The 26,315-nt window shown below is 38.9% G+C and overlaps 2 protein-coding genes across 3 annotated transcripts; both read left to right on the forward strand.

The window, feature by feature from the left end:
• The first annotated feature begins 48 nt into the window (after positions 1 to 48).
• LOC147234667 (kelch-like protein 9) lies at positions 49 to 16,000 on the forward strand. 2 transcript variants are annotated; one of them, XM_086145256.1, is made up of 11 exons: positions 49 to 269; positions 4,013 to 4,065; positions 4,625 to 4,755; positions 5,682 to 5,878; positions 6,103 to 6,235; positions 7,931 to 8,127; positions 8,299 to 8,377; positions 8,548 to 9,096; positions 9,610 to 9,789; positions 10,008 to 10,121; positions 15,257 to 15,999. In XM_086145256.1, exons 2-11 carry the CDS (start codon positions 4,061 to 4,063, stop codon positions 15,751 to 15,753), a joined length of 2,082 nt encoding a protein of 693 aa, XP_086001382.1. In that variant the 5' UTR covers positions 49 to 269; positions 4,013 to 4,060; the 3' UTR covers positions 15,754 to 15,999. The 2 variants fall into 2 exon arrangements, with proteins under 2 accessions (XP_086001382.1, XP_086001381.1); XM_086145255.1 differs by lacking the exon at positions 49 to 269 and having other exon boundaries at positions 3,889 to 4,065; positions 15,257 to 16,000.
• Positions 16,001 to 17,038: 1,038 nt separating this feature from the next.
• hsd3b1 (hydroxy-delta-5-steroid dehydrogenase, 3 beta- and steroid delta-isomerase 1) lies at positions 17,039 to 20,611 on the forward strand. Its single transcript, XM_086145273.1, has 3 exons — positions 17,039 to 17,372; positions 17,810 to 17,974; positions 19,417 to 20,611. Exons 1-3 carry the CDS (start codon positions 17,222 to 17,224, stop codon positions 20,223 to 20,225), a joined length of 1,125 nt encoding a protein of 374 aa, XP_086001399.1. The 5' UTR covers positions 17,039 to 17,221; the 3' UTR covers positions 20,226 to 20,611.
• Positions 20,612 to 26,315: the final 5,704 nt, after the last annotated feature.

The following is a 26,315-nucleotide window of genomic DNA, read 5'->3' on the forward strand; positions in this document are numbered from 1 at the left end:
TGTTTGTGATTTTACCCTGAAGAATAGAGTTTTGTCTTGTCATTGTGCTTTGTTGAGTATGTTGTGGACAGCCTCATGTTTGTAGCATACTTTGCAGGGTAGAAGAAAGGGAAGAAAGTAAATAAAACAGGAAGTGACAGAGGCCACGGTTAGAGAGAAAAAAAAAAAACAGTCTTCAGACATTTTAAACTTTCCAAAAGCAAGCTCTTGCCATTTAACTCTTTGTTCCTGCTCAGAGTTCTTTGCTGGGTTGGGGACCATTTCTTAAGGTAAGTCACTGACACACATTATCTTTGGCTATGAGCTTTTATGCTGGCCTTTTGAATACCGTTTCTGACAAAGATAGTACAAACACTTAATTCACGTATTTTTATATATCATCTGAACCCTATGTGAGCTTACACAAATCACACATCATTTATGTCTTACTTTTCACTCATTTGCAGATAAGGTTGTACATACTTATGATAGTAAGTTGGTCTATGCTTTTATTATTACCGGTCAAGAACTGGGTTTCTCTGTTAATTTCAATGTGAATTTCGATAAAGCGAACTAAAGATCAATGACCTACTATCGGTCAAAGCCACACCACTTGCAGCAAAATTTACAGGGGCACAATTTTCCACTTAAATTAAAACATAATCTTGTATGCATGTCGCCTAAAATTGAAGTTAAATGATTAAAAAAAGTTTTTTCTTCCAAATACAAGTTGTCTGTGTGGATCATGGTTAAGCTAAATTAATAATGTAAAATTCCAAAACCAGAGTCCATGTAGTACAGATTGAATGAAACTGAATTTGACAAGTGTCTGAAAACATGATATGGCAAAATAGGAAAACCATCAAAAAGTCAAAGTGTGGAAATGCTATTTGAGTTTTTTGCCTTCTACTGTAAGCAATTTTTTTTTTCTCGTAACTACCATTATGTCATTACGTCAGATGATACTGTCATAGCATTTCATCACTGTTCTTTGCCATCAATTAAGTATAAGAGTAACTAAATAGAGAGACTAATGATCTGCTTCTTTATTCTTCCCACATTTAAAAAGTACATTTGTTCAATTGTGTTCTAAGTCACACAAATACAATACATTTAAAACCTTTTGTTATTCACTCATTGTCCATATTACTTATTCCATGCTCAAGGTCTTGGCAAACATTTTCCGATGTCAGACAAAATGATATTTTACGATGCAATAGGTTATACCATTGAGCAAAAGAGATCCATCCATTCATATACACCCCACATATGAAAGCATGAAGCATGTATGTTATTTGTATATTCAATTAATTGGAATTTTATTTTACTTTTTGTTGTTGTTAGTATTTATGTTTTGCTTTCCAAAAAACAGGTATGTTCTGTAACTTCCCGTTTTGAAGGTATTTATGACAATCTTGTTTGAGCAGTTAAGTTTATGTTGCTGTTATCTATTTATGTTTACATGCATGGCTATTATTTTTGTCATTTTGTAGCAAACTTTTACCTGTGTGAATTTCAATAGCATGTGTCTATTCAATTGCATCATACATCACACTATAAATCAAGCACGTCCCCTTGGAAAAATGTTGTCTTTAAATCTCACATTTGACAAGAAAGTCTCTCATCAATATTTTGGGGAAAGACAGGACATCACGCAAAACACCATCTTGTGTATATGATCTGACAAAGAAGATGGATAATAACTTTATTCAAAATGTCATTTTTATATTTCATTGCAAAGAAAGCTGACACCCCCCTCTAGTTAAATCAATGGCAGCACCATTGCTGAACGTTGTTGAGCAAATTCTAAATCTAGGCAAAAGGCTTGAAAATGTAGAGATACCAAAACAGTTACACCCATTTAGAATCAGAATACAGAGACGTGAAGAGGAGGCCCACGACTTAGCTGTTCATCAGCCCGACAGCCTAAGGGGGAAGACCTCTGTAGCGCAATTGTTTTGCATAAGGCAAAGGAGCAAACCATCCATGCGAGGGGTGGTTGGGTCTTTCATGATTCCTGAGGCCCCATTCTGGAGTTAGGTTTTATTTACTCTTCAATATTCAGCCCGGCTTTGCAAAGCCTGGATCCAGCACAGAAGGACAGAAGAAGAAGCTTTATTTACTAGATTTTATTCCAGCTGTGATGCAGTGGACGGCCGAGCCTTTCGCCATACCTCCTCTGTGGCCTAGAAGACAGAGGAGGCGCCGCAAACAAAATTGGGGCAAGCGGTATAACATCTGGGCGAGGCTACATGCTAGTCCACATAGGCTGGCTCTTTCCAGTTTCTTCCTCATTGATGCCATGTAACCGCCAAAAAAGTGGACAAGATTCAGGATCACCTCACGCAGGATAGTCAGCCACAAGACAATCGTGACAGATGCCTAGCTTGATAACAACGTTTAAGATCCGGCTGGGGAGCTGGAGGGGCGCTAACTATTCCAGGCCATCAAGACTGCAGCCACTGCTAAGCTCAGGGGCAGATGTTTGTCATTGTACATCACAACTCAAAGTGTACCGTTACGAACATCAGTGGCACGTTCTGCTCCCCTCATGTAGAGTCGCTGACAGTAAAATGCTGGCCATCAATTTTGCATTATACAAATTGTGGCCATCTACATTCCACTACAGGCTAATGCTAAGTTAGCAGTGAAGGATTTAGGCTTTACTTCCGGATCAGCAGTCAGATAAATGCTGATCCAGCTGTGATTGTGGCTGGGGGCTTTAAATATGTGGAACTAAATGCACTTCCTCCTAAATTTCACAAACTCATAAACTTCCCAACCAAGGGCAATGACATCCTGGAGAGGGGTTACTGTAACATCCCAGGAGCATACAAGGCTGTAACAGCCCTGTATCTGGATATGTCTGACCACATTTCCATGGAGCTGATCACTTTGTTTAAACCTCTGATCTGTAGGACCAGACCAAACACCAGAACAGTGCAGTTATAGACTGAAGTGGCTACACAAGCATTACAGGACTGGAGGTCTACACCTCATCTGTCCTACACTAGTGCAGTTCTGCACTGATACTGTGCCACCAACAAAGACCATTAGGGTCTTTCCAAACCAGAAAAGCTGTATGAGCAGTGCAGAGAGGCTTCTACTCGAAGTCCAGAATGCTGCCTTCAGTTCAGGTTACAGGCTCGCTTACAAAAGGAACCAAAAAGTACTAAAAAGTGAATTCAGCCGGGCAAACACAGTACAAGCAGAGCAATGAGAAACTTTTTTCCAACAGTGACCCGCAAGATGTTTGGATAGGCATCAGGGCCGTGATTCTACCCTTTCCGACACCTCGAACACTTTCTTTGCACTCTCAACATACCAGGCAGCAGAGAAACTGTTCATCTTCACTCGGTGAAGGAGCCACAACAACCCCTGATCCTGCAGCTACACCAAGTGAATTCCACCCAGTGGAGGATCACTCCAAACAAAACTGCTGTGAGGCCTTAAAATCATGTGCAGATCAGCTGACAGGAGTGTTCCTGACATCTCGAATCTGTCCCTGCAGCTGACCACAATCCCCGTCGACCTCACAGCCTTCGCTGCTGTGCCTGTGCCTAAAACTTTGGCTGTCACTTGCCTCCATGACTATTGCTCTGTCACCATAATCTAGGTAATTACCAAGTTCTTTGAAAGAATCCTCCTGAAGCACATCAAGGATGCCATCCCTGCTGGTCTGGACGGCCACCAGTTGGCATACAATGGGGAACCAGTCGATGCTATCTCGATAGTACCGTGCACAACCCTGTCCCACTTGTAGCATCCCAGCACCTATGTTAGGATGCTCTTTGTGGACTTCAGTTCATCTTTAAATACAGTAATCCCGGATGAGATGGTACTGAAGCTCCAAACCTGGGATTTTCATCACAAATTTCTGACCAACAGGCCTCAGGTGGTGTGAAATGGGAACATGGTGTTGCTGAAAATTGCCATTAGCTGTCAGACAGAGAATCTACTGTACATGGATTCTGCTGTTTTTAATTTTTTTTTCCCATATATCTTTGCAACCTGTTATTTTATTTCACTTCAGAAAGCTGAGCAGCGATCCGGCCCTGGTCAACCCAGAGACGCTAACGAAATGAAGTAAGCTGCTTTTGCTTTCCAGGATATCTGACTTTGCTCTTGTATATTGTCTCAAAGTAGCACACAATTTGAACATGTGTTAATATAAATAGCTCAGTAAGGTGGATTACTTTAAATAGATTAAACAACAAGTAACATTTTTTTCCTTGCGTAACGAGGTGTTCATGGGTTAGGGTGCAAGGGCTGTCATTACATTAACTGAAATACTAGGTACAAAGTCAGATGTACAACAGAGTTGTTTATGCCATTTTTAAACTGCTTTAGAAATTTACATAAGTAATGAAAAAGGTCTGGTCCTTTTGATGAAAACTATGACACTTCCCCTTTAGATACATAAAATACATACTGTAAATAGGTGAACAGTGTAAGCATTGAAATGAAAAATACAGTTGAAAAATATATCACAGTCTGACAAGAGAAAAACCCAATAGCATTTTCACACCAACAACCCATTCAGGAGTACATTTAGTTTGGGTTCGCGGAAGGAGTTGATGTCTAAGGTCTGGCGTGGAGGAATCCAAACTTGTTTTTTCCCTGTATAACGTCCCCTCCTCTGCAGGGGTGGAGATGACACCTGGCCTCGAAGGCTGAGCCGGAGATTGTCTGGCTTTGGCAGTAGACGTCATTCTAGAAATCCTACACATCAGCAAGACAGATCTCCAACGCCACCCAACAGGCCTGCTGAATATGGTGTGTCCTATTTTCTTTCTTAAAAATATGAAGAATTTAAAGAATAATTGTGCATGAATTATAAGATCAATCAAGGTCTCATGTAAGATTCCCCACAGTGACAATGTTGTTTTCTCTCATCACATTCTTGGATACTGTAACATATTAGAAAAGTCTGAATACTTCTGTGAGTTTAATTTTTGTGTGCTCATTATTTCTCTTTAATGTTTTTTAACTCATTCTATACCACTTGCTCTATACTGCTTCATAAATCCATCCATCCATGTATCTTCTGCTGCTTATCCTGCACTCAGGGTGGTGTGAGATACTGGAGCCTATCCCAGCTGTCATCGGGCACGAGTCAGGACGGACTGGTTGCCAGTCAATCGCAGGGCCACATATACAGACAGGCAATCATTTACTCACTCTTTCAGGGCAATTTTTCCAACTTTTTCCAATTAACCTCCTGCATGGCCATCAATATACATCATACAAATTGTGGACATCTACATCCCACTACAGGCTAATGCCTGTAGCGGAGTACCTCGGTAAATTGAAGATTTTATGAGAGAGGTATTGGTTGTATTAATGTGGCTTTGCCGTTAACTGTTGAGTGGTCCAAATGCTATACTGTACCTTTTGCTTATTGTTAGCAGGATAGGCTCCAGCACTCTTGCAACCCTTTTATGAAATAATAGAGAATGAATTAATGAGCCAAAGTCTAGGGGCTACTCTAGAAGCTTCTTGGTGATTTTTCTAATGCAGCTTTTACTGCTTCTTCTCCTCCCTTCGATGGGGTTCTAGTGTTAGATATTATAATTTTGTAACTAAAATTTTATATATATTTTTTAATTTGTTTTCAGATCTCTTAACAAATCTGCTCCTCTTTCATTCCTTATTCTTTTTTCTTATTCGGTTGCTTTTTTTATGTATTTTTTCCTTTTTAGATTTTATAGCCAACAGAGCTCTTCCGCCTGTCTGTGATCCAGTACCCCGTCCTGTTCCAGTACCAGATCCAGCTCAGGCTGACCCACCAATGAGATCTTCACTTGAACATCCTGATAAAACAGAAAAGTCTCCACGCTCTCACCAACCACCACCAACAGTGTTGAGTAGCACTGAGCATGGAACATGTGTATTGCAGGTATACATTTATAAGTAGAATTGAGATCAAGTAATGTTTGATAAATTTCATAAAAAATATGAATATTTTGTATTCTTCTGTATTTATCTTGGCTTGGGACAGGCTCCAAACTCTAAAACATTACCATCCAACAACAACAGTGAATAGGCAGTTTAGACTTTTATAATAATAACAATTTACCAAAGTCCAATATACCACACACAATCATACTTTTTCTCACAAAGGGCATTGACTCCTTTCGAACAAGGGAGACATTTTGTGATGTCACGCTGGTTCCTGGGGACAGCGAGGAAACCTTTCCAGTCCACAGGGTTGTCATGGCTTCATGTAGTGACTACTTCAAGGCAATGTTCACAGGTTCGTCCCTCTCATCACATGAAGAAGATCATTTTATACTGTATGTGTATACTGTATACATATAGAGATAGATAGATATACATTTATATAAATCTGTGCCCCATCTTGGCGGTGTTGTGTTTTCTCCAAGCTTGGGTACCCTACCAAACTTGGGCCTGGGCGCTTGGGGATTCTGCACAGGATCCCAGCTTTTCAAAGGATTGCGCTCTTCTGGACATAGATGTCAGATGTTCTTCCTGGATTCTGCTGCAGTCCACCTTGGGGGCTACAGTTCCAAGTGACCCGATCACTACCGGAGTACTTTTGCCTTTAGCCTGCACATCGTCTTCTTTGAGGCCTGTTCTCCAGCTTCTCATGCTCTTTCTGTCCTGCTGATAACTTGAAATATCACAGAATATTGGCTTGGTTGTTCTGGGATAACTTTGCACATGTCTTCCACCTTGACCCCAGCACTGCTAGACTGATTACAAGGTTGATGACACAATGTAAGCCTGGAAGATAACTCAAGAAGCCAACTCAAAAGGTGGTATATACCAAAGAGATCCAGGACCCTCAGCTTATTCACATAGGTTTGAACCCTCCCCAGCTAGATCATCACCACCAGTGGCTTTAGATACCGATTTCCAAGTGGGACAACAATAGGCCACCTCCTTGACATGAATTACATCAAACTGTATGCCAAGAATGAGTGTGACATCAACTTCTGATTCACCTCACCAGGATATACAGACATGACATCGGGATGTCATTGGATATTGTGGAAGGCAACTGCAGAAGAGGGAAGATGATTACTTGTGAAATGTTCCTGCCACTGAAAGAAACCAAAGCAACCACTATCAAGACAAGGAAGCTCCTTACATTGCATGGAGGTAACTGCCCTTAGTCAAGTGTCCCGGGGCATTACATTAATTGGACCAGTGAGTGTAAAAGCCTGTATCCAGGAAAAAACAACAAACCTTCAGAGGTACATCAGGAAAATGCCCCCAAGTTATGATCTTCTGGGAGAATGCCTCAAGCAGCAGCAGCCCAGTGGGCCCCTGGGAAGGCATACATGGAGCCATATAATAAAAAGGCAGCTCAATTTGTTCATAGGAACATCTTTACCTAGTATGGGCATGTCCTGGGATCAAGGTAGAAGACACCCTCAAACATGATCCAGAACCATCAAGTCAAGATCCTGTGGGAGTTTCAGTTCCAGAAGGACAAAGCGGTGATGGAGAACCAACTGTACATAGTGGGGAGTGGACAAGCAGCAGACGGCAGCCGTCATGGGGGATGTAGAGATCCCAAGTGACAATCAAATCGGGGAGAAAGAATACAAAGAAGCTGAATAAATACTACAGCATGCCTCAAATGCAAGCGGGAGAAGATGTTTGGGGGGAAAAGACAAAAGTTGTCAGCGCAATGATTTGGTCCCCTGGAGCAGTAGCCCATGCGCAGGGAGAATGGCTCCTGCAGATTCCAGGAAGAAGCCTTTGAGATCTCTGTCCAGAGGAGCACAACCCTGGGACCAGCAAAGATGCTACACAGGATCCTCAACCAATCTGGTAGAGGACCCAAGCTTGAAAAATATACAGTAACCCTCACATTGGGCGACAAAGGGATTTTTTTTTTCATATGTTTGAATATTAATAGTCTTTTGACAAGACCTTCTTTTTATTTTCCTCTCATCTTTGTCTCATTGTATCTCCTCAGGAGATATGAGGGAGAAGCATATGAGAGTGATCAAGCTACATGGGGTCACTAAGTTGGGTTTAAAGAAATTGATAGAGTTCATCTACACGTCTAAAGTTAGCATCGATATCGCAAATCTTCAAGAAGTATTGGAGGCAGCAAACTTTTTGCAAGTGATGCCTGTTCTGAGCTTCTGTAATCAGCTTCTGATGAGTGAGGTAGGAGGATTTATTTCATTGACATTTTCCACATTTCAAATGATTACAGGTGTTCAAATACAGTTTTGAGCAATATAATAACTGTTAATATCTTATGTAAGTCAACATATAAGTCAAAAGTACATTTTATCTAATATCCAGTTTTAACTTCTGTATTGATCTTTTATTTAGATCAGCATAGACAACTGTGTTGAGGTGGATCGTATCACCACAGAGTTGCTACTGGGAGACATGCAGAAGATAAATATTGGTAAACCATGGTAAAATGACCTAGGAGAGAAGTCACAAAACACACCACATTTGCCTTATGTACCCAATGTTTGTGACTGCTGGAACTATTTGTTATTTAAATGAAAGCAATGTCTTTTTAAAAGTATTTAATGAACATACAGATGACCCCTCTTTGTGTCTGATCCGTAGGTGAGTTTGTGACACAGAACCTCTCATTGTTGGTGCAGGATGGTCACTATCTTCAGCTCTCAGAGACCACCATTGCTAATTCTCTGGCCAGTAACTCCTTAAAAGGTTTATCTGAAATGGAGCTCTTCCACATCGCAAAGAAATGGCTGGAACATAACCCTGCGAAATGCTCTTCTGTTTATGCCCTGATGCGCAATATTCGTTTCCCACTGATGAGCCCCTCTGAGCTGATTCAGATCTCCCAGAATGACGAAGGCAGTTCCTTGATGACGGCTGAGACAGACTCCCTGAACCTTCTTCTAGAGGCCAGCAACTACCAAATGATGCCTTTTATGCAGCCTGTCATGCAAACTGAGCGAACACAAATTCGTTCAGATGCCACACACATTCTTGCGCTTGGCGGAGTGATGCGTCAGCAGCTGGTGGTGAGCCGGGAGTTAAGAGCATACGATGACAAAAAGGGCCATTGGACGGCATTGAGGCCCATGCCAGTGCCATGTTATCAGCATGGTGTGGCAATTCTGAATGGCTTCCTTTTCATTGTTGGAGGTCAGAGCACAGATTGATTTCAGAATCTTATGAGAGTATTTTCATTTTTAAAAAGTTTCATTTCTCCAAAACAATGGGTATTTGAAGCCGGATATTAGGTTTCAAATACCGAGGTAAACATGTTTGGGAAGTCCATTACTTAACACAACTCCGCATGCCTCTGATTACAAAATCTTCAGCATGCTTATAATTGAGCTCTAAAACTGCAAATAACCATAACGATATCAATTTAAAAATATGTCATTTTACACATTTAATTCTGTGAAAAAACATCCGGATTTTATACTGTTTTTCATACGAAAGACATGAACACCCTTGCAATGCAACTCATGCAGCTTCAGATATCAACTTTAACTAAATATATCTACAGATTCATGAAAATGTACTTAAAGAAAATAGTTGCATAAAATAAAGTCAAATCGATGTCGTGTTGACTCCTGTCAATAATATTTAATTAAGTATTTTGTTTATATATTTATTTAGACTGTTAATATGAAGTATTTTTGTTTTCAGGTCAGACTGCTTATGACACCAAGGGTAAGATGGCTACAGACAGCGCGTACCGGTATGACCCACGCTTCAATGTTTGGCTTCAAATTGCCTCACTGAACCAAAAGAGAACTTTCTTCCATGCCAGTGCAGTGAATGGGACACTGTTTGCTATTGGTGGAAGAAACGCCACAGGAGAGATAGGTGAACCGCTATTATTGTCACTACCTTGACTAAAAATAGTATTTGTAATGTGTCAATGAGGTTTCTTGGTCATCTAGGTCATGGTCTTTCATTGTAACTGACAAGCATAACTTACAGCAACAACAATGCTGTAACCATAAACTTCCTTGAACCATAAAGAAAGCACCTAATTGCACACCCAACGCTGACTTGTGCTCTTCCTTTGCCGCTTTCATCAGATACTGTTGAGTGCTACAACCCAAGGAAAAATGAATGGACATTTGTAGCCAAAATGGCGGAGCCCCACTATGGACATGCTGGAACCATTTACAAGGAAAGAATCTATATCTCGGGTAATACTTTTGACACTGTATTTACGTTCATTTATATTGGGTTTTACCTTTGCTACTGTATATTGCTGAGTTTTGGCAGTCACTCATTACTTGCTCACTTACTTGCATCACTAATACTTATTTGAAGTAACTGCAGAGAAAAAGCAAACAAGATCACTGATGATCCTTTTAGTTTATGAATGCCATAGAATAAGAATCCATGTCAAAGGCAGTTATTTGCGTGAGAACTAAAAATGAAATGTTAAGATAGAATTTTAAAAAATAAAAAGCATGCAGTAGACCGGCCTTTTTTTAAATACCTAAAGTGAAAAGTAGTTAATTATTTTTTTTAAGATTGGCTATAAAGGGGGGGGGGAGAATATAGACTCTTATTTGTTTTTGAGTAATACATTAAAAGCTGAAGGGTTTTTTTTTTGCCATTTGGGTTTGATTAACAGATAGGAAGGTGGAGTTGAGCTACTTAAGCTAGATCGAGCGACACTGATAACTTGTTGATGGCAAAGTATGTGTGCCTTATTAAGTTGTAATTAATGGTTGTTAATTACAACTTAAAAACAACAATGCTGTAGAGAGGACACCTTAAATCCACAAACTCCCTTGGACAATGTTTGTAGAATATTGAAGTATTAATGTTTGTATTAAATCAATTTTTGTCTTCTCCAATCTGATATATTTTTTGCATTTACACCTGCATTTTGCTATATTATCCATTTTTCTGGAAGACCAAACACAGGAGGAGAAGCCAAACTGTCAGCATCTACTGCTGAGCATCTTTCAAGGCTCTTTGTCATCCAGGTCACAGCCTTAAGTTGTCAAATCTTGTGCTTGAGACAGGACTTGCGGAGTTCCTTGAACACCTTTCACCTCTCACCCAAGATTCTCATCAAGTTGTACACTGTGTCGGAGGCCCCTTCCTTCGTTTTCCGAGAGGGGCCCCATCTGTTAAAAGAAACGGTGCATTAACATAACCCCATTCAACCTATTGCTGCCAAGCGACACAGTCATTAGCATAACATTAACATTCAACCTAGACCAGTGCCCGAACCCCGATCCTAGCGGTTATACACTGGAAACTCCCCACAATCTGTTACGACTGATGAAGCTTCTTGGAGAGAGGTGAAACTTCCTCAAGTTGCTATGAGACTAGTTGACAACCAAAGATTTAGTGCTAAGTTCGTTGTAGCATGTGAAATATGTTCTCATACCAGTATATATTTTTGTAACTCCTCAACAAAACTTTCCATGTCTCACCAAATCGATCGCAGGCAATAGAATCAATTGTATAAAGGGAAATTCCCAAAACCTAAAATTTGAGCGGAAATAAAATCAAAAACTTTGATTTCGATTATGATAGTGATCAATGAAATAATCCGGGTTTACTCGTTTCAATATTTGTCTGGTGACAGACACAGTGCCTCAAGATAGTCATTGTCTATTGATCTTTACTGAGCTTTTGCTTGCTTTTTTTCCAACGAGTCACTTTATCTAGCCAGTTTTGGCCAAGGGCTATTCATCGTGAATATTCATCTTCAGAGATAAACACATTATCAATGCTATGGCAATGCCTCTTGTGACAATACTTCTATTCAGCTGCTATTACAGCTGAATTACTTTAAACAATGTGGAATTACATTTATTACAAAATAAAGCTTTGGAATGTATCACTTCAGTAAGAAGTTGCTATTTTTTTTGTATAACTATGATATAGCGCATGATATGTCAGAGTCCCTTGCATAGTGGACTAGTATAACAGTTGCAGCATAAGAATTGTTGCAGCTGCTATCTTTGGTTATAATTTTGAATGGCCTTCTCAGAGTCTGTGTCCTTTGACATGTGATGCAGTTGTGGTTTCCGTGAACAATTCTTTCTCAAAACACGTGCAGATGCTGTCTGTTATATTTGCAGCAAGTTCCTGAAGTATGATTAACCGATGTGTATTATGATATGTTCATTAAAAAAAGATTGCAGTATAAAATTTGAGCTGTCAACAATTTCAGTCGCGTGTCCTTACAGTCAATAGGCTTTAACGAGCAGGGGGATAAACACTAGTGGTAAAAAAAGGCACATTAAATGTCATTATTTCAAGAGCAACAACTTCATGTTGTGCAGACATCAATTTGGCAGGATGAACATCAAACATGACAGCCAGCAACAGCTTGATCGGACAGTGAACTCCAAACCACTTCCTGCTCTGCAAGTTTAAACATGCTTATCATAGATAATCAGCACTTCTGCAAGGACATCGGTTTCTCACATGAAGCCAAAATGGAGGCTTCACATTTCACTCTGACATTTTGAAAACCACATAAATAAGTCACTGACACATTTCTTTGTGGCTGGAGCATAAAGTTTGTGTCAATCCACCCACCAGTATTTAAGTTGTGACATTGTTACAAGCAGTGTACTGGAAAATGCAAACATATAGTGCATTTATATGCTCACAACTGAAGGGAAATAATTAGAGCAGTAATGAGTAAAATGATTAAAATAGATACACTTCAATAAAGTGTGAGATGTCACATAAAACGATCTGGTCTATCACGTGGTGTCAGTGATAATTTTGGCGAGTGAAATCAGTTCGGGCCCTTTTTTTTTCATTGAAATTTCAGGCTTGAGTCTCATTCCTGTCCTGTGACAACCCAACGTTTTGCTGTAACCTTTAGCCAAAATATATTATCTTTTCTCACATATAAGTTAGATATATGTATATAAATACATATATACGTGTGTGTGTGTACGTGTGTGTACGTGTGTGTATGTGTATGCGCCTATATATGTAAACATGTAACATAAACACTTAACAGATGCTGCAGTCAGAAAATGATGAAAAAATATACTGTAAATAAGAGCAGCAAATGATGAAAAAAATATTTTATAAATGTGAAAAAAATATCAATAACCTTGAGAGTCTCAGTTTGAGGCCAATAGACCTGAGTCCTTTTGAAGGTCAAGCGTGACCAAATATTATCCCATGCTTATTGGTTATTGCAAGATTTTTTTTTTATTGCAAGGTTTTTTTTTGTTGTTGTTGTTGTTGCCTTTATAACTTCACTGAGGGTTCCATGTATGCTTTGGTGGTCATGTGTCATCAGCTGAGGTCATGGATGAGTTTCACAGAGATGTTGTTAAGATGAAGAACAAGGCAGAACAAGTGGTTTGATGGTTAGCTAAGCATAATCATGTTAATATTTTATTTTCTCACAACTCATAATACTTCCCCCCTACGGCAGGCTCTCATGGCTGAAATTCAGTCATAATCACATAATGAATACCATAACCAAATCAATTAATTGACCAAGAACTAGCAGAGAAATACATCCAAGCAATACTTAAATACAAAAGCAAACACAAAAGTAATAGTGAAGCCATAAGGTCACTGTTCTTTTCAGTCCGACTTAAACTAGAAATTAACTAATATAGAATATTAGCATATCCTATAAAACCTTGCCCAGTGAGTGACATCCAAGACAGTTATCAAAAGCTCCAAGAAATACAGACCAACCTTTGAAATAGATGCAGGGGACTATTGCCGATGATGTAGCTGAACAAACTATGCTTGTCTTCTGTGAGGCGTTGTCTATCTGTGATAAGGAGAAGACATTTATTGTAGTGGAAATTAATTTTTTGCAAATTGGTGTGAAGGCATTCTATGTAAAGCTATATTTTAAATTGTTGGTCCTCTGAGTTACCATCATGTGTACACATCGAGGAGGATGTGCTTTTTTTCATCGTTTTGACCCATTATGGGATTCTTTTTCGGAGGTGAAAAACTCTTGATCAGCTTCTTTATCTGTACCAGGTTCTTATGACCCGCTTCAGAGTTAAGCGTATCTGTGGAACTTGCAAGCTGCAGTGCTGCATCTCACAACTACACTTACATTGGTTTACTTATCTCACCACATGGGTTCACCATGGGTTTAAAGATTAACATGTCTCCAGTATATAAAGTAATCAGCCTCGTTATATGATTTTCTTGCATCACTGAAGATCCACACACAAAAGGCACGGATTGGCAATGACAGATGAATCAAACACATTCTTACAAGTGAAAATGTGATGATGTTATAGAAAGAAATGCTTTTGGTTTAGTCAGTGGCCGTACATGTGCCAGTAAATGGATATCGCTTCCACACGGATCTGTAGCTGAGTCATAAAACCCTGCAGCCTGGCACTTCCACAAACAGTCATGGCCCTTTTTAGGAGCAACAAGGTGGCAGATGTTAACAGCCTCAGGTCAATCTGGTGCACACAAACAGGAGATTCACAAACTGAAAAACTGTGATAACATTTTAACTCTCATCAGCCCTTTTTTACATTTTCCTTAACAATCTCCTATTGTCAGGCCGTACATTAAAAATAGATTCCCTGTGGGGAATGGCTTCAGTTCTTAATTTGCTTTCTCAGAAATGATGGACTCCATGCTGTTCAGGCCCAAGATCTTTAAGAATTGATTAAATATGTGTCAGAGTGAATACACATTGCATTATATGGACAAATACTCCCTGTTTCCCGGTGTCCCACCTCTTTTGACCACTAAATATGACTGCAATTCAAACAACTTTTCACCCACAGTGATATACAGTATATTTGGCATTGCTCTTTCCACTCTCAAGGATAAAAGCTTTACTTTGAACAACACGTGTACACTTGACAATATGTACAGTCAGTATATTTAACCAGTACATATAGTCAAACAAGGATTTAAAATAATGGGGTTGGACCTAATGAAGTGGAAAAACTTGCTTTTTCGTTAGAATTCAATCCAGGGTCACAATGTATCCATCCATCTATCTATCGTCTGCAGCTTATCCTGCACTCAGGGTTGCGGGGATGCTGGAGTCTATCCCAGCTGACATCGGACAAGAGACGGAGTGCACACTGGACTGGTCGCCAGTCAATGGCAGGGCCACATATACAGGCAGACAATCATTCACTCATTAATTCGGGTCATAGTTTCCCAATTTTCTTCAAATTAACTTGCCGTATGTTTTTGGACTGTGGGAGGAAACGGGAGAACCCAGAGGAAACCCGCACAGACACGGGGAGAACAGGGTCAATATGCAATTGTATTTAAATGTATGTGTGTAAATGAATATCTGGACTCTGGACACAATCTTATCTGCTTTGTCCAACAGGTGGTATCACACATGACGTCTTCCATAGAGAGCTGTGGTGTTATGACCCTCTTTCTGACACGTGGAGTCAAAAGGCCGACATGACCGAACTTCGTGGATTGCACTGCATGTGCACTGTAGGAGACAGACTTTTTGTCATGGGAGGAAATAACTTCCAAGGAAGCAACAGCTATGGTGACGTCCTCAGTTGTGAAAGCTACAGTCCTGAGACAGACCAGTGGACGATGTTGGCGCCCATGCCCCAAGGCCAAAGTGATGTTGGCTCAGCTGTATTTAACGGAAAGATCTATGTGGTTGGAGGTTATTCTTGGGACCAAAGATGTATGGTCAACATTGTGCAGCGATATGACCCAGAACAAGATGCCTGGGACAAGGTCACTTGTGTCTTCGAGCCCCTTGGTGGGATTCGTGCCTGTACTATGACAGTACATATGCCGGAGCAAGCGGTGGATGATGCTCCGATCCAGGAGATCTCCCAGCCCACATTTAAAAGCTGACTGCTTGTAATTCTTTACAACACGCACCTGCATTTCTATTCAAAACACCTTAATCCTTTCAAACCAAATTGTAATGTGGGTAAAGAATATTGCAAGGATGACATGTTATGTAATGCTGTATATTTTTCATCACAACTTTCCAACTATTTTATCCTTAATACTCTGCTGGTGTGTCATTTCCCAACTCTGTATTCTTTTATTAAAGGCAACACCTGTTCCGCTCTGCTGTTAGGGTCACACCGTTGTCAGAAATGTTGCCAAATAAAATACTCATTTTTTTCTATCATCAGAGGCCCTCAACTCAATAATATACCTATTGTATATAATGTTTTTTTTTCTTGCTGAAAGTTAAAAAAAGGAGTTTCCCTGATGCTCATCATAAAAAAAAAATTGTTACTTTTTTGCCGTCTGTGCACAACTATCAACAGACATTCCATCTGAATAACAGTGAAAAGAACCTTGAGTTGCCACCCTTCACACCCAGATAAGGCAACAGACAGCTGGGATATCAGTGACTCTTATGCCAAGGACTGCAAATACTGACTAAAAGATGAGCCACTACTTTAGAGAATACAGTATCTTTACAGTGTTAAAGATACTATATCTATACAACAATATAACATTCAAGCACTCTGTGGTACAAAAATGTCACGGTTAAAATGGTTTCAAGTTACATTTTCATCTTCAATATACATGATTGAAACTGCACAAAGACATATTGAGCCCTTTCTTTGTGACTGAATGAAAACAATTACATATTTTGCTACACAACATTATGCATAAATTAAAAGATAAATCAGTTCAAAATAAGCCTTATTAGCACAATGACAGTGACATCAAGGATCCCTAGTTTGTTCAAAATATGATGTAAAATGATTACATTGAGCATTTTCATTTTATTTCTGTGTTCCAACAGTTAGTTCATTTATTTGGTTTTATACATGTATGTAATAGTGTTTGAAAGCAGCATTGTACATTTTTTGGACATTGTGGAGTCTTGTGGATTCTTATACAAATAATTACTTTTTGTGTTTAAGGACACACATGAAAATGTAGTTAGACTACAATTTTAAATGGCAAACAATTGCTTCTGCAAGCCATTACTTTCAACGTGCAGATGATGTCTTCAGATTTAAAAATTACCGATAACCGAATTTCCACTTCTTTCTTATTCTTTGAAACAAGCCCCCTATTGCCAGCCCCGAGCACAAAACCAGGCCCAATAAAAGGTCCTCCACACAGAAACTGTCCTTGTCATATAATACAGCCTGCCTCTCATTTTGCCTTCCTCCAGACAGTATTGCATTCCACTAGAATGTGGTGAAGGAACTTGTGCATTCAGAGCTCAAAAGTGGTATTCTTGTCCGCATTTTTTTCAGCCACTTCTTTTGACACTCACGTGAGGACATTCTTGAGGGGCCTTGAAGTGTGATTTTTCAGCTTTTTTTCCAAAGGAAAGTTCATTGTGATGTCTCTAACAAATGAAGTTTGTGTGGTGACTGGAGCTTGTGGATTCCTGGGAAAGAAGTTGGTGAGGCTGCTTCTTGAGGAAGAAAAATTGGCCGAGATCCGATTGCTGGATAAAAACATTCAGCCTCAAGTTGTGCGAAGTTTTGATGGTAAGGAAATATCTTAGAATAAAAAACTCACAGCAAAGTATGAAAATAAAAATGGTTCCTAATTAAATGATGTTGTGGTGAAAAATTGCGGTCAATTCTATAAGAATAATGTCATGAATTAAATATATTGAAAAAAATTGTATTTGACTTCATATCATTTATTTAAATGAATTATGTATCTTTTCATATTTATTTATATTTTAAAGTCAATTCTAAAGTTTTTGGGGGAGCGGAGTTGCTGGTCTGATCGGCCCAATATTAAATTAGTGATTTGATTTGATTTGAGGGGCTAACAGAGGTGGTAACAGCAATCTATTTTTTGCTGTTGCTTCATATGTTTTAAGAAAGCTTCATTTAGGAACAGAGAAGACAAGGGGCAAAAGAATTTTTATAGAATAGCCTAACTTTTTGTCAACAAGTGATGTACTGTTTTCCAGACTGCAAAGGGGGCACAAAGGTCAGTGTCTTTGAGGGGGACATCAGAGATGGACAATTCCTGAGAAAAGCCTGTCGCGGTGCTTCACTCGTCTTCCACATTGCATCCATAATCGATGTCCAAAATAAAGTAAAGTACAGTGAGATGCACAGTGTCAACGTCACAGGTAACAGCGACACTCTAGATATAACGACTCCCAAAGTAGAAATTTTTGAATGTTCCATTATTTTTGAATGATTTCATTGTTTTAATCAGTATTATGCATCACAATGTATAGAACAGACATATTCAGTAGTACAATAACTTTGCTTTTAGTGTCTCTGTATTAACTTAAATTCCTAACTGCCGGTTCTGATAGAAAGCTTTACTGCTTAAACTCAGCAAACGTCATCTATGCACAGGTGAATAAAAGTCTATTTCAGTAAAACATCTGTGTAAGGGTGCTCCCAATTCATATTTCATTGAGTGAATAGTGCAAAACATTTGAATGAAGTTGTGATCCTACTTAATCCTATATTTTTCCAATATATTTAAAACACTTTAAAGTGCATCTGCTCATAAATAAAAGCACTTGTCTCCAGTTCAAAAATTTTGGATGTCTTCTATGGCGGGGCTTGCAACAACATTCGTCCACAATGACAAATAACTGTGGTTGGTGTATCTGCTGACTCTGCTTTCCCACAGATTATCATTTAGCATACAGTTCCACTTGATAATTTTGAACATTTAAAAAGTAAAACAAGTATTATTCTTTGCTGCTTTAAAATAAAACCTGTATTGTGGAAAATCAGTATGTTGTTTGTTAGGTGGTTGTCAGTTGTTTAATTGTCATAATTAGCCATTTGTATTGTTACATTTGTACATATTTCATGATTGAATGTCAAACATGCTGTAGTGCAAGATACATAACATACTGACATGGCACACTAGTCCAAAGAGCAGGTTAAAAATGATTGAAATATTATTCACAGTAGTCACTGGTAATTTGCTTATCAGGCTTAACTTGTCCTCCAGGGCATAAAGAACAATTAGTCAGATTTAAAATTTACTGTTGTAATCTAGAAACAAAAATGACCTTGAATGGATGTTAAAAGAAAAACTGCACATTTCAGGAATGGTGACATTTTCCAAAAGCCAAAACTAGTCAGGAGATAGACTTTTTAATATGTTTTGTTCTCACTCTCAGTCTATCACCAAGAATGGTCAACTTCATGAATCAGTATTAGTTACCGAGTTGATCAGTATAGAAAAAAAATCAGCGCGTGAACTTTGCTAGTCATGCTGGGCCCTGATTTTAATAGGTTAACAACACAAAATAAACTTGATCACTTGAACTTGAATTTGCAAAACTTTGCACAAATTGCAAAAAGCAATCACCTGTTGCAACACTCACAGGTTAAACATTTTTTGAAAGAGGGATGCAAGTAAATATTTGAAAATATTCTTTTCGAGTGGGGGCTGAAAAGGAAAATGAAAGTTGCATCAGTCAAAAATTAGAAATGAAGCTGATCATTGCCTTACCTCAGCTGTAGGTCTCTCCTTGCAAGAAACCAGATGTATAATAAAATGCGTTATATTGGTTTCATTAACTTTATCTTTGTTTTCCAGGCACGGAGCTACTTCTGGATGCATGTTTTCAAGAGAATGTAGTGTCTTTTATTTATACTAGCACTGTAGAAGTGATGGGGCCAAACCCCAAGGGTGAGCCCATTATCAACGGCTGTGAGGAGTCAGTTTACAAAAGTTCCCTTAAGTTTGCTTACAGCAAGACCAAAAAACAGGCTGAAGACAGAACACTCGAGGCGAACGGCAAAGCACTTCAGAATGGAAGTCGAATGGCCACTTGTGCCCTCCGACCCATGTACATCTATGGGGAAGGATGCCGTTTCCTTCTGAGCCACATGCGTGATGGCATAAAAAACATGAACGTGCTTCTCCGAATGTCAGTCCCGGAGGCCAAAGTGAACCCGGTGTATGTGGGAAACGTAGCTTTAGCCCATCTCCAAGCGGCACGCGGCCTCAAAGATCCGCAGAAAGTAAAAAACATAGGGGGAAACTTTTATTTCATTTCAGATAACACACCCCACGTGAGTTATTCTGATTTCAATCATGCTGTGATGGCACCTCTTGGTTTCCACATTCAAGAGAAAATATTTTTGCCCCTTTCCATTCTTTACATTTTCTGCTACATATTTAAGATCATGTGTATGATACTCCGCCCATTTAAATATGTCGCCCCCCCACTGAGCCAGGAGCTCCTCACCATGTTGAACACGCCTTTCAGCTTCTCCTATCAGAAGGCCAAGAAGGACCTGGAATACATCCCCAGGTACTCATGGGAGGAATCACGCAAGCTCACCATCGAATGGCTTTCCTCAAAATTACCGCAGGAGAGAGAAAAAATATGGGGGCGATAAATGTACACCTTTTTCATCATGTTAAAATCACACTACAAATCATTTCAATTGGGAAAAAGGCAAAACCCAGCATCAGTATTATATAGTTTTTGTGTATCATCTTAACCACATGCATGAATAAGACAATGTGTGGAACTTTTGCACCTGCACAAGGTTAGTAGTTGCTTTGCCGCCTTTCTTCAGTCCAAATCAGTAGCATCGTTTTATATTTTGCGGTTTTAGAATTACAAATAAACTGATTGTCAAAGAGACAACTCTTATATAAATGGGCTTACTAAACACCCGTTGCATTATAACTTTAATCTTATTGCTTTTACACATTAATGCTCATTAATGTGGTTGTATCATTAATCCAAACAGACTCTGTATGCGAAAGAGGATTTAAATTACAATGACTTATTGTCACTGTATGGATTTTAATAAATCTGCTGGGAGAGCAATGTCATTCTGTATTTTCGTGCATTCCTTAACTTTTTGGGGGAGGTTCCATTATAATTTTTCAATATGAATACTTAATATGAATTTCAAAATGTAAACACATCACCTTTTGGTCTTTTGTTTGCATGGTGACAAATATGATTTTTAATTGACTCACTTCATACACACTGTATTAACTGACAATGATTTTTGGAAGTGTTCCTGAGTCCATGTGGCCATATCCTTCACATAAAGATGTGTTTTTTTAATGTAGACGCATCTGAGGGATTAAAGGTGAGGGCATTCAGTATTGTTTTTTTGCCTTGCCACTTGCACACAGAGATTTCTCCAGATTTTCTGAATCTTTTGATGATGTTCAGGACCGTAGATAATGAAATCCCTGATTTCCTTGCAATTGCACATTGAGAAATAGTGTTCTTAAACTTTAGGACTGTTTGTTCACATAGTTGTTCACAAACCTGTGAACTTCGCCCAGTCCTTGATTGTGAACAATGGAGCTTTTCAGGGATGCTCCTTTTATACCTAATTACAGCACTAACATGTTTCCAGTTCACCTGTGAAATATTCAAAATAGGTGTTTTTGAGCATTTCTCAACTTCCCCAAGGAATGTGTTGCTGGCATCAAATTCAAAATGAGTTAATATTTGCAAACATTTTATCAGTATTAGCATTAAATACATTGTCTTCGGAGTGTATTCAACTGAATATAGGTTGTAAGATGATTTGCAAATCATTGTAATTTGTTTTTATTCACGTTTTATACAACTTCCCACATTAATTGGAATTGAGACTTCTATCTATCTATCTATATATGTAGAAAAATTCCTGAAAGTAGAAAACTTAGTTAAACAAATCAGAGTAATTAAAAGTGGTTATGTATATATTGGACAAAATGCCGTGCCGTGCTTTCTGGAAATGTTGTGACCCCTTCGCCCCCTTGACGTAGCCCAGGGGTCAGCAACCTTTACCACTCAAAGAGCCATTTGGACCCGGTTTCCTGAAGAAAAGAAAACACCGGGAGCCACTGAACCGTTTTGAAATTTGCTCTTCAGTATTCTCCTGGAGGTGCACTATTGAACATCAGCCAATGTAAGACAGGCCTTCAGTTTCTTCAGTTACATTGGGTTCCTTTGTTACTATTATAAGCCTCACTCTTGGTGTTATTTTTCTTGGTCGACCATTTCTGTGGTCTTGAGTATCCTCCATTTGCACACTATCTATGTTCATCACCCCCTGCATGCCACACTGACGTCCTGTCAGAGCTCTTTCAGCTGTAGACTGATACCACAGAGGAGCTCCACTGAACGCCACAGGAGCTCTTTCCTACCTGAGGCTATCAGACTTTATAATTCCTCTCCCTTCAGCTGCATGGAATCTTAAAATCTTGAAACCTTAAAAAAAAAAAAAAAAAAAACCTCACCCACTTACTGTAAATTGTAATAATTTAAACTGTAATAATTCATCTGTACATATGTTCATAACTGTGCAATTTTTCATAATAGCTACATGTGCAATACTTATTTGTACTCATGTGCACTCCTTATTTTTCACTTGTTACTTAAGACACTTTATAGTTTTCACTTGTTACTTAAGACACTTTATAGTTTATTTGTATTTCTTATTCTCCCTTTTTCTCTTATTTTTTACTGTTTATAATTTTTTTTTACTTTTATTTATTATTGTTACATTTTTCTTGTAACTTCAGCACAACAATTTCCTTCGGGATAAATACAGTTGTTCTTATTCTTATTCTTATTATTATTATTATTATTATTGTTATTCTTATTCTTATTCTTATTCTTATTTTTATTCTATCTGAATGACTGGAGATTGGTGGAGTCCAGACTCCTTCGAGATGATCTTGTAACCTTTCCTAACTCCATGAACATCACATCACAACACTTCTTTCCAAGGTCTTCAGACACCTCCTTTGTTCGAGCAATGATAAATATTAATATATTATCAATATATTGATGAATATTTTTTTTCAATAGATACATAACTAAAGTCTTTTTTTTCATATTTGATTAACAGGACTTTCTGCATCTAATGTGTGGACATGTGAAATCAGATGATGTTTTAATCACAGTCACAGAAAAAACAAAACAGTGTTCACAAACTCTCAAGCCCTACTGTACATACATACGAGCCATAACTCATTCACATCAAAAAAAACATTTTCTGGTAAGTAATTAATCATTAATTAAGTATTTTTGACATTTATCAAGTGCCTTTGCCTTAAATAATGCAAATTGAAGAGATTGTTGTCATTCTATTTTGGTCTAAACCCCCCAGTCCTGAAATTTACATTAACAACAATTCTACCATTAAGTAAAATTTGTAGTATTCATTCCAGGTTGTATTTTTTCCTGCAATGATTGATTGGTACCACCAGATGGTGCATTACAACAATATCGGGCCTTTTCAAATGTCAGAATCAGAATCACTTTATTTGTCCCCAAGGGACAATTGGAAGGCACGTGAAATAGCATTAGCATCAGAGATCCTGTATTTACAAGTAAAACATAGGCTGTATAATTATACAAATGGCTGTATAACTATAAACATCTGTCTTCGTCTTTTCCTTTCAGCTTTTCACTTCAGAGGTCGCCACAGCGAGTCAACCTTCTCCATCTAACCCTATTCTCTGTATCCTTTTCTCTCACACAAACTAACTTCATGTCCTCCCTCTCTATGTCCATAAATCTTCTCTTTGGTCTTCCTCTAGACCAGGTGCGTCAAACTCATTTTCACCGAGGGCCACATCACCATAATAGTTGCCCTCAAAGGGCCATATGGAACGGTAACCGTATAAATGTAACTAAATGTAACCTCATGTAAAAGAGACGTAACTACTCCTTAATGTTGGGCCACATAAAGTGACGTGGCAGGCCACATTTGGCCCGCGGGCCTTGAGTTTGACACATGTGCTCTAGACATCCTGCCTGGCAGCTTCAATTCCAGCATCCGTCTACCGATATATTCAGTATCCCTCCTCTGTACATACCCGAACCGTCTCAGTCTGGCTTCTCTGACCTTTTCTCCAAAACATGTAACATATGGCCTGTCCCACTGACTGGCTCATTCCTGATCCTATCCATCCTGGTCACTCCCAAAGAGAATCTCAACATCTTCATCTCTGCGACCTCCAGCACTGCCTCCTGCCTTTTCGTTGTCACTGTTCCTTGACCATACAGTATCGCTGGTCTCACCACTGTCTTGTACACCTATCCTTTTATTTTGGGTGATAGTCCTCTATCACATAGTATCCCAAACACTTTTCTCCACCCATTCCAACCTGCTTGAACCTGTATCTTCACCTCTTTTCCACACTCTCCATTGCTCCCCTAACTTCTCGATCTCCGCTCCCTGTAGCCTCACCGTTCCACACGGGTTCCTCTCATTCACACACACATATATTCTTACTTGCTGGTACTAACCTTCATTTCTCTCCTTTCCAGAGCATACAACTATGAATATCTGACCATCTGTACAAATAAATTATAACATTGGAAACATTACATTTAGGGGGAAAGGAGTGGGGGTGATGGGAGTTTCCTTAGCTGTTTGGAGTTGAGGAGCTTTGGGGACGAAGGTTGCCTTCCTTTTCTGGATTTTGATGCTGGGTCAGTGGAGTCCTGAGTAGAGCTATTTGAATCCTGGGAACAGGGTGTGATCCTGAAGGATCTCGTGAGCTGTCCTAACAGTTTGCTGGTTATGAAGGAGGGGAGATCTGACAGGGTGGCCAATGATTTTAGAGCAGACCTTGGCAGTGCGCTCTGGACGGTTCCTGCCCTGTAGGGTGATTGAGTTGAAGATCTCAATGAAATGTAATAGAACTTGGTCAGGATGGAATTGTTCACGTCAAATGGCCTCAGCTTCTTCAGCAGGTATTGTGACTAATAACATTTTCTGAGGATCTCCTCAGTATTTATTAGTTACTATGGGCATGTTCAGATTGAGGTAGCATCCTATTTCATCTATTTTTTGATTTTTTTTTTTTTTTTCTGTGTATCCATGTTTCAGTCACTGGGGGAGAACTATAGGGGAATGAATTTTAATTTGTGCACATCAGTAATGATAATGTCCAGACTTGTTTTTAGAGACTCCATGATGAGTTTGATAAAGTCTCTAAAATTACTTTCTGGTTGAAAATGTCATATACGAAACTTTTTGACATATATGAACTATATCTCTTGATGTCTTTCAGTTATTCACAACTGACAATGCATATTTTGTTTATATTTTGGCCTGGAGTAATGAGGAAAATTTGATTTGAAATTATCAAATTCTGTGCTGCAGACATCTGTAGGGCTCAGCTCATCTAAATACAAAATTAGTGAAATATGATTGTTGGAAATATATTTGATCTGCCCTATAGATAATAGAAGCAATGGAATCTAACAAATAGTCAAATTTGAGCTTTCCTTGCTAAAGTAAAACCCTATTTAATTACTTTTGATGCCCCCATCCAAACAGTACAGTCAAACAAATGCAACCAGATATTATATTGCAGCCCTTCACTGGTTTCAGATTTGGCTTTTTAAACTAATGCTGCTACTACTACTACAACTAAAACGACTGCTAAATAAAAGAAATTCCTTTGCCTCTTTTTTTTCTACTTGGATTACATTCAGCATTGATAAAGTGCCAGGTTTCTGTCGAACATGGATATGTCGGTATTTGCAAGAAACATGGATTATGTAAAAGAACACTAATAATGAGAAAACAAAATCAATTAGCTGTTCAATGGTTTGCTGCTGACACAATAGACTGACCTCTCTCTCGCCCAAACACATGCACAAACACGCAGCAAGCCCCCAGAGAACAGAATTTTACGCATGCAGCCTTTGGATGGCAATGAGGTCATGGATACACCGCCAGGCAAAGAGCGGCTCAGTAGCCCGTGGAGGGAGGTTTGAATGATCGTGGGAAGGTTTCTCTCTTTACAATCGGTTTTCGACACACAGCTCACAGCGATCGACAAACAGTAATCAAAGGGTCCCTCACAAAAACTTATTAACGTACCTGCTGCTATAAAATGTCACTGTTATAAAACTGCCGTGACTGTGAACCCATATGTGACGCCTCCTTTTTATGTCATTTCTAATCACACAAAGTGCATATAAGAGCATTCAATAAACCATGGAAACCAAATATACCAGCTAGGAAAATGTATCAAATAGGCCTTCCTTACAAACACAAACCATATCCTCAGCACTTTGGTGGTGTAACTTCTCTAGTAAACACATTCACTGTGTAAATATTTCTCCCATAACAGCAGCAGTTCTGTAAACAAACTCAAAGAGTAACTAGCTGTAATTACTCCTCAAAATACAAAATATTTATAACTTATCAACTACAGTCACATTTGCATCACTCTTAAATTCACTGCAATATTAGTGGCACACATTCTGCAAACAATTTGAGCAATACTGTCAGTATGCATCTTTTAATTTATTGGTTTTTCTTCTTTTTTTCTCTCATTTACACCTCCAAATTTCAGTGTCAGTCTACAGGTTTACCTTCTGAACTGGCTTTCACACCAGTCCAGCTCTGGTGCAAAATTGTCCTGATGTCTGCACAGGGGTCTGTGTGACCTCACTCGGGGTGAAAGAAATAGTCTCTTGGGTAATGACAGTTGCAGATGGA

The sequence above is a fragment of the Fistularia commersonii genome, chromosome 4 (assembly GCF_037954325.1).
Source record: "Fistularia commersonii isolate RoL2024-O1a breed Wild chromosome 4, RoL_Fcom_v1.0, whole genome shotgun sequence".
Lineage (NCBI taxonomy): Eukaryota > Metazoa > Chordata > Actinopteri > Syngnathiformes > Fistulariidae > Fistularia > Fistularia commersonii.

What these genes read in the sequence shown, in the direction of transcription:
- hsd3b1 (XM_086145273.1), top strand. Translation starts at nt 17,222, where the DNA reads ATGTCTCTAACAAATGAAGTTTGTGTGGTGACTGGAGCTTGTGGATTC. An exon ending in AGTTGTGCGAAGTTTTGATG is followed by an intron (nt 17,373 to 17,809) that starts GTAAGGAAATAT and finishes ACTGTTTTCCAG; the next exon opens with ACTGCAAAGGGGGCACAAAG. An exon ending in GCACAGTGTCAACGTCACAG is followed by an intron (nt 17,975 to 19,416) that starts GTAACAGCGACA and finishes TTTGTTTTCCAG; the next exon opens with GCACGGAGCTACTTCTGGAT.
- LOC147234667 (XM_086145255.1), top strand. Translation starts at nt 3,893, where the DNA reads ATGGTGTTGCTGAAAATTGCCATTAGCTGTCAGACAGAGAATCTACTG. An exon ending in ATGGAACATGTGTATTGCAG is followed by an intron (nt 5,879 to 6,102) that starts GTATACATTTAT and finishes TTTCTCACAAAG; the next exon opens with GGCATTGACTCCTTTCGAAC. An exon ending in CTTCAAGGCAATGTTCACAG is followed by an intron (nt 6,236 to 7,930) that starts GTTCGTCCCTCT and finishes GTATCTCCTCAG; the next exon opens with GAGATATGAGGGAGAAGCAT.